The sequence below is a fragment of the Myxine glutinosa genome, chromosome 4, assembly GCF_964187855.1.
Source record: "Myxine glutinosa chromosome 4, kmMyxGlut1.1, whole genome shotgun sequence".
NCBI lineage: Eukaryota > Metazoa > Chordata > Myxini > Myxiniformes > Myxinidae > Myxine > Myxine glutinosa.
Genome location: NC_136264.1, coordinates 127,605,531 through 127,616,360, shown reverse-complemented (window position 1 = coordinate 127,616,360; position 10,830 = coordinate 127,605,531). Strand labels below are relative to the sequence as shown.

The 10,830-nt window shown below is 44.9% G+C and overlaps 1 protein-coding gene across 4 annotated transcripts in view; it reads right to left on the bottom strand.

Moving 5' to 3' along the window:
• Positions 1-265: 265 nt before the first annotated feature.
• LOC137425200 (ephrin-B1) overlaps positions 266-10,830 on the bottom strand; it is a 252,193-nt gene continuing 241,628 nt past the window's right edge. For all 4 annotated transcript variants that reach the window (XM_078776397.1, XM_068113384.2, XM_078776396.1 and 1 more), the window contains exons 3-5: positions 3,673-3,765; positions 2,723-2,851; positions 266-2,036 (exon numbers count right to left, since the gene is read on the bottom strand). In XM_078776397.1, coding sequence (XP_078632523.1) covers positions 1,474-2,036; positions 2,723-2,851; positions 3,673-3,765 — 785 coding nt within the window. In that variant the 3' untranslated portion in view covers positions 266-1,473. The remainder of the gene's footprint in view (positions 2,037-2,722; positions 2,852-3,672; positions 3,766-10,830) is intronic.

Here is a 10,830-nt window from a genome sequence, read left to right as displayed (position 1 = left end):
GGTGATGATCGAAATTGGAGATGACCCAAAGGCTCCTCTTTCACTGGCTTCTAGTACTCGGGTAAGGGGGTAGGGAGAGTGGATTGGGTGGGGGAGGAGGGGTGCCACTTCTATCCCCATATGAACTGTTATTGATCTCCTGGGTGAGTGGTGGCACATGTAGAGAGAAAACAAGTCATATGTTGGTAAAATAACATACCACAAGTAATAAACTTTCCAAAATAATAATAATAATAATAATAATAGAGATAAAAAATCAAGGCAGTTTAGTGTTTAAATATCAGCGTGTTTATTTGACAAAAATTACCACACGATGTTTAAAACCAGGGATTCTTCTTTTTACAAAAACGTAACAAACGGCGCCTGCACACACTCATGTATGTACAGTAAACACATAAGGCTTGGCTGTGGAAACAGCAACCGGGACAGGTTTCCCCGCACTCTCTCCCAGCTCCTAAGCAATAACATGTCACATCGTAAGCCTGTGAGCTTCCTTGCTCCCAAACGGAAAATGTTGTGCAGCTCTTGTAAATGACTTGTTCTGGTTGAATCCACTCAAGTTCACACATTGAATGAATTCACCAAATCACTTTTTTGACCCTTGCTGCACAAGGGTGAAGACCTCGTGGAGTCCTGTCACCGCCGCAGCCTTTATTATCCCAGCCTTGGACCCACAAGACAGAATAGCGAACGGCACTGTGGCCAGTAGGATTTGAATGGAACAGTTTGGCACAGGATAGGGTCATGTTTGAAATAATATTTTAAAAACAAGCTTAAAATGCAAATTGTCAACCCCTGTGCCTACCCTTATATGTTGAGTTCTCGATATCTACCCCACCCTTCAACCTCCTTAGACCAACCGCCCACCCACACCCCATCATTTTTCACAGTGCCTTGCTGCGCACACTCATGGATTGTGCTCCTTACAATATTTCTTGTGCAATTGGCTAGGTAAGGGGCAGAGTGAGGTGGGAGAGAGAAATGAGTGAGGTAATAGAGTGAGAGCAGTAAGCTGAATGACAGAAATAAAAATAAACTGCCTGTACTTCAAAGGATGCATTCAAAGTGTAATTAATCATCATGTTTGTCTGGAACACTGAATAGAATTTCATTCACAAAATCTCCATAGCTTAAAATAACAGCAATAACCCAAAATGTCATTGAAACACTTATAAATAACACAGAATGGAGTGTGCAGGGCAAAGAAAGAACAAGGATCGTCCCGTCGCGTTTAAGGCAGAAACGTCACATCACTGGATGCTGCACTCTAACCCAGGTCTACAGGTCCAAAAGAACCAGGTTTCAGAGCAGAAGTATTTCTTGTGTCAGCCCCTAAGTCCCATAGTCAGTTCCAAGACCCAGAAACAGCCGCTGACTTTGGCACAAAAGTTACACTCCGCCATGCCGGCTCCAGGCCTTGTCGGTGACCTGCGGATCCGAGTGGCAACTTAAATGAGACTCCACGCATTGTCATCAGACTTTGTAGTAGACATTTGCAGGACTCTGGCTCTGCACAATGTACACTGGATGTCCGTAGTCCCCACTGACCTTCTCATAATGAGGGAAAAGGCCACCAAGTTGTGCAAGATCGCCATCGCTGGGTGGTCGCGCCCGCAGCGGAAGAAGTATATCACTGGGCTCGGTTCCACCAAGTACTGCACTGGCCCCTGACACAGTAGCAGCCCGTGGAATGCCAGGCGTTGACCCAGAGCCTAGCGAGCTTGCTACAAGGTGCGTGCCTGAGCCAGAAAACACAGCACCTGGCCCTAACGACATGGCACGACGTGCATTGGCAAGTGCGGTCAGAGAGTAAGGGCCTCCACTAGAGCGAGTACCAATCGGCCCCCCACCAGCAGCCTTGCGCTGAGGCCGATGTAGTGCCGTGGCATGGCGTGCACCACAGCGTCTTCTCATTGCAAAGAGTGCCACGAAGAGTGAAAGCAGCAGAAAGATGACACAGCCACTCGCAATGCCCACAATAAGAGCAATGTCAGAGCCGAGGCCTGAATCAGGATCACCAGCAGAGTCAGTCAAACCTTAGGTAATGACAAAGGAACAGGGTAGTATGAGAGGGTATTATGTGCCCAATCAAAAGCTGTGAAGCAAATGATCTTATCATCATCATTAGCAAGCTATACATTGAACATTGAACCCTCTTTTACTCAGATGGAGGGTTAATGACTGAAACATCAGCATCTCCTTGTTTCCCATGGCAATTACCATACATCAACCAATGTCCTGTTTTAAATACATTAAATAAACACAACATACTGGGAAAGCATAACCCATTTTGAAGACTCAAATTTGTTTCCCCTTTTCAAAATGTTTCTCAGCCAAAGTCATGAATACATTCCAAAGAAATCATAAACTTGCCCACTGCTGGGAAAAAATGTGTGATACTGGCTGGAAACTACATAAGGAAGGACTAACAGCTGTGCTGAGTTTCGCTGCCGCAGGACCATTTAATCCACTATGGTCGAGGGAAAAACCTTTTCGCTCCACCTCATATCGTACATCCTACTGTCCTAGCTCATCCAAGCTCCAAGACAAAAATATCATGGTAGAATGCCAAAATAACTTAGAACAAACGTTTACATAAATCTCATTTGATTTCTCAAGAAGATACTGCAAATATAAATCTCAATCAGATATCATGATGAATCTTTGTAAGGGAAGGGTTCACCAGGGTGACAAACTGCTTGTTGAAATGGCTTTTGGTTACCTGTGCGGCCACTATTGTGGATGTTTACATTCGATGTGTGGGTTGGGGACGTTGCCTGGGGTGGTTGTGGTGGAAGGAAAAGTCCTGGAAGAGAGGTCTGAGCAGTCTCCTGATAAACCTCATTGGGATCTATGGGATTGGGGAATCAGAGCAATGGCTCACGTCAATGATGACCTCCAGTTCGGCAGATCCATAGAAGCACTTAGTTCATCAGGATGGGGGTAACAGGTTTAAATTCCATATACTGTGTTGATTTGTCCGTTGTCTACTAATGACCATGTAGTTCACATAAAGATACATTGATATCACCAAATGTTCATGTGATATCTCATCCATGAACCTTCGATCACTTTTTCACAGATGTATCCAGACTCTCTAATTGGAAGAGCAGAAGAATAAGGAGCAAAGGTTCAACAGACACAAAAGTGGGATGAAGGAGAAAAAAGATGACAAGAACGAATGGAGGCACAAAGCAGGATAAGAGAGAAGTTGTGGGTAAAAGGATGGTCTCAGCGGGTGTCGTGAAGCTAGGAAGTAACCGTTAAAAGAGATCCATGTAGTCTGTTGAACTGACAGTCAGAATATGGTGGCCTGCTTATCCACGAGTGAATTAAACAATCATTCCGAACAACAGGATAACATGAGTGACCAAAATCTCCAGGTAGTTGTTTGGAAGGCAAAACACACGGTACAAGCCGAATGATTCTCACAATCCTTCCCACAGATTGAATAGCAAACTCACAAATACCACTGAGCTATTAACGACTAAGTTATCCAGCTTGGCTTTTGGGCCTGTATTTTGGACCAGGCATGCCACAAACTGCTTAAATGCTAATCAGCATAGTATGCTAACTTGCAAACTGAATGCCAAAAATGACGAAACAAGTTATAAAGAAGAAAGATTCCATGGCTGGACAAAGCAAGTGAATTGTCTAAAACGACCCACTAACCTTGATGGACAGTGAGCATGATCCTCATGCCATGTGAATGGCACACACCGCCCACCTGGTTATCGAGACCCTCCTGGGAACCATTGGAGGTTGCTGTGGAAGAGAAATTGAGAGACAAGTCGAAATTAGTCTTTCCTTCATTCAAAGTGCACTCTTAAAAGCCAAGTATTTACACAACCTTACATGTGAGGGCATTCAAAAAGGTTCTCCGAATGAGAAAATCACCAAAATAGGGACAGTACTGAATGTACAATTAATAAGAAAAAACATGTCAACAAAAAACAAACAAACAATTATTCACAGTTCTACTTTTATATCGAAAAATATAACGTTTACATATTTCAATTGGGCTATAATTTGAGTATCTCGTTCGTAGAATTATTTACGTATGCAGTTACACACAACTGCAAACATACATCTCAAATCACACGCAACAGAGTAATTAAGCTCCATATATAACAATATTGCTTGTTGGGTGCAGGAATTGCCTGCGCAACGCAACATAGCAGCTTCCATACATCCTCCCATTGGGTTAGGCAACATTCTTGGCAAATACATAAATATACGGCCTTTCCAAGAAAATGTTGTGTGCTAGAAATAATTTACCATTCAATGATCAAGCACGGTCTGTTACCCTAGACTGGTTTATAAATTTTGCTCAGGTTATGTGTTTGATTGACAACTATCATATTCAATAACTCGAGTATATATATTGCTTTTAAGGCTGCGAAGGGCATTAACTGCATGGAAAAGAACTGTATTAAATCAGTTGAATAATGATCCTTGCTTTCTGCAGGATTAAAAGGTAGAATGTTAATGATTCTGCTAGATATTCCACTGAGCGAGGGAGAGAACGGATGTGCAATGGAGGGGAAATATTGAACATCGCTTGTAGTTTTACGAACAAACTAAAAGTCAAACCAACAAAGCAACAAACTATCAAAATGTCGTTCAAAACTAGACAATAAACAAACTGAAAATAATGAGAATTACTGGATTTGCTAACAAATTACGAGCAAATTCAATGAAGTTTCATTTAATGTTTTTTTGCACATGAGGCAATAGTAAACACAATGCAATCATATTGAACAAATGGTCATCTGGTAATGTTATCTACATAATGCAATCATCAGTTTTTTTCACACTCGCTTCTGATCTGAACGGTCTAGCCTGGGTTTGAATCTTGGCCCAAGTACAAACTGTCACCCTGGTGTTTGCAGGCATGGCGAGACATCAATGTGTGTGCCATCCCTCAGATGGAATAGGGCTTGCCATCTGCCGGCATTAGTTGGTGGACTTTAAAGATCCCACGGTGTTCTTCACGAAGAGTGCATGAGCTATTGTCAGCACTCAGAACAAATTTGAAATTCCTCCTCCAACCCACAGACGGCATTACATCAGCAGCACATTCGCTTAATACAGAAGAAGAAGCTCAGTTTTTGAAGTTTGACATTTGTTTCATTTTCGTTCTGATATTCAAAATTACTTCAAAGGATGTTATCTTCAATTGAAAGCACACCTTCAGTATATATATACGAAAGCACACCTTCAGTATAGACGCCAGTTCATCCTGATATATATATTTAGGTCGACTCAATCAGTGCATGTATGATTGTTCAAACAACCTAAACTGGAATAAGCATAGAAAAATTTACATTACATGTAGCTGTTCATAAAGAATATATAAGAGGAAGAAGTGTTACAGCCCATCTATGAATACATAGGCTGCATTGTACAGATAAATCTTGCCAGTGCCACAGCTGTTGTAAAGGCTATCATTCATTTTCTTTGTCCTTTAAAAAACGAAATTTGGACAGATCGGGCTGACAGTCCATTATCATACGTGTTCCCAAATATGCATAGCCGACATATGCAGATCTTTTCCAAAACGAATTCTTTATGATGTGAACCACACTCGGTGGCATAATGGTTTCAGCATCTGCTCCGAGTCTGGGAGGTTGGTGGTTTGAAACCTGGCTGAGTCATACCAATGATTTCTAAAATGGTAAGACTTTAAAAATGGTAAGTGCTGTTCCCTTTGCTTGATGCTCAGCATTTAAAAGAGATAAGAGCATGGACAAGCAACCATAGGTCAGTAATATTAGCAGAGGCCCTGATGGGCCCAAGTAGCAGGGGCGCTGTAAGGGGGGGAAAAGTTAGGATGATTCCAAGGGCCCTGCACTGACAGGGGCCCTAAAAATTATGAGAACATCAGGTAACAATTCTCAATATTAAATTATTAACCAGGCTTTGCAGTCTTGCCATGCTGTCCATTGAAAGTCAGTTGGCTAGAAAGCTGGACTTCAAAGCCTTGATCAGTGAGTTTGCTAGCAACAAGGCTCGGCGCTGGGCTCTTGGTGTGTAAGGCTGAGCAAGGACCAGTGATAACTAAATGGCATGGCTATGGATATTGGATCACTACACTTGGTATGTATACTTGTATGTATACTCTGCTGCTGATTTTAGTATTTTGTTTGTTATATCATTCTATAGATGATAATGTTAATTTATTTTAATTGAAGAGGTTAATGTATGTTGTAATTCTTACCATAAAAATTACATTCAGACTGTAAAAGATGGCCTTTAGCACATTTCTTGTGTGGGTATCAGTCTTGCATCAAATAGTGAAATCCATACTGTATGCAGAAATATAAGCATTGCTTCAACCTCCTGGCAAAAATGTCCGGGAAAAAATGTGCGCGCGTGCTTCATAGGGGCCTATTGTGATTGTGATATCTTTTCATGGGGCACAAAATCCCTGGCGGCGCCCCTGCCAAGTAGTATATATACAGTATGTAACAGGTCTCACAGTTCACTCCCAAGTCTACAAGGACCACCTACAACACTACAAAGATGCCCTCTCCCGCGCCCGCTCCGCCTACTACTCTCAAATTATCCACTCTGGCTCCGGAAACCCAAAAGCACTCTTCTCGACAATAAACAAACTCCTCCGCCCCCTGAACACCACCACCCAGTCATTCACAGTAGACAACTGCATCTCCTTCCTCTCTTTCTTCCAACGCAAAATTGACAACATTTACAACAGCTTGACCACCGCCGCACCCGCTCCCCCTCCAACCATCTGCCCCCCCTTGTCCTGCCATCCCCTGTCTCGGTTCTCCCCAATCTCCCCTACTGACCTCTCTGAACTCCTCATAGGAATGAAAACTGCCACCTGCACTCTTGACCCCATCCCCTCCAGCTTTGTCAAGGCCTCCCTCCCTGCTCTCTCTCCACTTATCATTGCAACAATAAACTCCTCCCTGTCTACAGGCATCATCCCACCTTCCCTCAAAATTGCTGCTGTTACCCCCATTCGAAAAAAACCTGGTCTAAACCCTGACACCCTAAACAACTTCAGACCCATCTCCAACCTACCCTTTCTGTCAAAAGTTTTGGAACGCGCTGTAGCCACTCAACTCAAACATCACCTCTCTGCCAATAACCTGTATGAAACATTCCAATCCGGATTCCGCTCCAACCACAGTACTGAAACTGCTCTCCTCAAAATCACCAACGACCTTCTCCTCTCCTCTGACGCTGGCAACCTCAACATTCTCGTCCTCCTCGACCTCAGCGCTGCCTTTGACACCATCGATCACACCATCCTCCTCACCCGACTTGAATCCACCTTCAACGTTACCGGCACTGCCCTCTCTTGGATTAAATCATACCTCTCTGACAGACGCCAGTTCATCTCCATCAATAACTGCAAATCCCCCACTGCTCCCCTCCCCCAAGGTGTCCCCCAAGGTTCAGTTATTGGCCCCCTCCTCTTCATCCTTTACCTGTACCCCCTCGGTCACTTAATCCGCCGTCATGGTCTCCAATTCGATTGCTTCGCCGATGACATCCAGCTTTTCATCTCCACAAAGTCCGTCTCCACCGACACCCACTCTATCCTGACAAACTGCATCACTGAAATAAAATCCTGGCTTCAAATCAACTTCCTCAAACTTAACTGTGATAAATCTGAAATAATCATCATTGGCCCAAAAACGCTCACAAAATCCACCCATAACTTTGCCCTCAACATCGACGGTTTCCCAGTATGCACCTCCCCTCACATCCGGAATCTTGGCGTCATCTTTGACCAAACCCTCTCCTTCAACAAATACACTAAACAGATCACAAAGTCAGCCTTCTTTCACCTGAAAAACATTGCCCGTCTCCGCTCATCCCTCTCCTCCACGGCTGCAGAAACCCTCATCCACGCCTTCATCACCTCCCGTCTGGACTACTGCAATAGCCTCCTCTATGGTTCACCCTCAAGAATCACCAATAAACTCCAATACATTCAGAACTCCACTGCCCGTCTACTCACCCATTCCCGGATCCGTGACCACATCACCCCCGTCCTTTACAAGCTTCACTGGCTCCCCATCCCCCAGAGAATCCAGTACAAAATCCTCCTCTTGACATACAAAGCCCTCCATAACCTGGCCCCATCCTACCTGGCTGACCTCCTATCCAGACACACTCCCACCCGCAACCTCCGCTCTGCTGGTACCAACCTCCTGACCCCCTCCATCCGGACCAAATTCAGATCCTGGGGGGACAGGGCCTTCTCCATCGCTGCTCCCACCCTCTGGAACTCACTACCTCACACCATCAGAGACTCCTCCTCACTCACCACATTCAAAACATCACTAAAGACCCACCTGTTCAACACTGCATTCAACATTCAACCCACAGCATTTAACCCCTGATGATCTCTTCTCCTTCTCCCTCCTTTTGCTTTAAATATTTCCCTATTGATTCTTGTCTTTTTGCAATTGTTGTTTTCATGTATTGTTATGCATTATGTTTTCCACTCTGTCAAAGCGCCTTTGGGCTTCTTGAAAAGCGCTATACAAAATAAATGAATTATTATTATATATATATATATATATATATATATATATATATATACTAGCAGAGGTACCCGGCTTTGCACGGGAGTGGGAGGAGGAGGGGAGGGGGAAGAGGAGGGGAGGGGAACGGGGGGGGAGGGGGGAGGGGGAAGCGGGGGAGGAGGAGGGGAGGGGGAAGAGGAGGGGAGGGGAATGGGGGGGGAGGGGGGAAGGGGGGGAGGGGGGGAGGGGAAGGGGGGGAGGGAAGGGTGCGGGGGTGCCCAGGGGAAGAAGGGCCCCTCCCCTCCCCCTCCCCCCCTTTCCCCTCCCCCCCCTCCCCTCCCCCTTCCCTCTCCCCCCTCCCCCTTCCCCCTCCCCCTCCCCCCCTCCCATCCCCTTCCCCCTCGTTCCCCTCCCCTTCTCTTCCCCCTCCCCTCCTCCTCCCCCTTCACACCAGGGGGGTTGACTCAGCCTGTCATCCCACCGAGGTCGGAAGTCGGAACTCATTGTCGTCAAATAAATGTAGCCTGTATGTTTCACTCTTTGTCACATGCCGTTGGTCCCATGTCAATCGGATGAAGTTGAAAAATTAACGTTACGAAGGTTCTCTGGGACGTACTGATTCCGAATAATGAAGTTGAAAAATTAACGTTCCGAAATACGCTAATTACGCTAACAGAAGCGCTGGAGGGAGCACTGCGCTCCCTCCCTTAGATTCCCTCCCTCTTCTGCTAGCGCTAATTACGCGTAACACACTAATTTTAAAACCCGAAGTTTTTTTAATTTTAAGGTGTGCTGTAGTCAGAAGCGCTAGAAGCGCTGCGCTCCCTCCCTTCGAATCCCTCTCTCTTCTGCTAGTGCTAATAATACGCTAATTTTAAAACCCGAAATTTTTTAAATGTTTATGTCTCCGTGACATTCCTGGGACCATCCCGAGTCGAACAGTACTTTCCGCTCGCAAATCCGTCCACGGGTTCTCGAGATCTTAGAGATCATAGATAGATCAGGATACAGACACAGAGGCCAACTCTACTTTATATATATAGATATGGCAATCCCCGGGTTACGAACGCCCGACTTACGAACGCCCGTACTTACGTACCGACTATGCCGGCAGCCCAGAGCATTTTGGTCAAACGAACAAGGTACCAATATCCGAGTACAGAAACATTTATTGTGTAACCTAACATATTCAGATATGGATGTCTGCTGGGGACCCCTTGCTGCGTGGGGCCCCTGGGGCCCAAAGAGGGGGGCCAAATAATGGGCTGGATCAAACATTGGGGATACCACATGAAACCAAGTGGAAATCAACAGGTACATCTCACAGAGCACAGAGTGACCACCGCCAGACAAATTTGCCTCTGCATAGGCCCCCCCCAGACACCCCTCAAAGGGTCCCGAAATTTGGGCTGGATTAAACATGGGAGGTACCACATGAAACCAAGTTAAAATGAACAATTACACTGTACTAAGTATAAAAAACCATTGCCAGACAGATTGCTGCATAAGGCCCGCCAGACACCCCCAAAAGTTGATCCCGTGGACACTATGGTATGGTATAATTGCAAGTAAGTTTAAATAAACAGGTACATCTCACAGAGTACAGAATGACCAGTGACCACTACCAGACAAATTTTCCTCTGCATAGAGAGTACCAGACAATCTGAGTCTGCACTTCCAAAGAGGGCGCCACAGCATGTGTCATGAAACATAGGTGGCAGCAGAGCTTTTAACGTCTGCTTTGAGAGTGAACAATGGTCAAGGTCATGTCTGGTTGTTAAAGATAGAAGGATCTTCTTCGAGATGAATGTAAGTAAATTGAGGCTTATGAGCTTACATGTAAAATCGAATAATGGCATAATAGATTAGGCCTACTGTTAAAAAGTCATGGAAATGGCATGGAACTGTTTCTTGTGACTAAATGTATCTGATCAGATAATGAAAGCAGGTCTACTATATAATATAGGCCTAGGCTAGGCTATGCTCAGCTAGGCATGTGCACTTTTGCACAATTAGGCTACCTGATCGACATAGGTTGTTTAACCAGTCTTGGACAAAATATTCCAGGAACACAACACTCTTTTATTCTGCTTGCCAGCTGCAGCCATGCCAGGTCTTCATGCATTTACCGGCTCTGACTTCACCACTGCATTCTACAGGAAGGGTAAAAAGAAGCCTCTAGAAGTTCTTGAGAAAGACATAGAAGGAACACTCATCCAGTTCTTCGGCAGACTAGCTTCTGAAGATCAACCAGACCAGAGTAGAGCAGAAGAGTTTGTCTGTTCCTTGTATGGCATGAAGGGTGATGTGAAGGATGTCAATG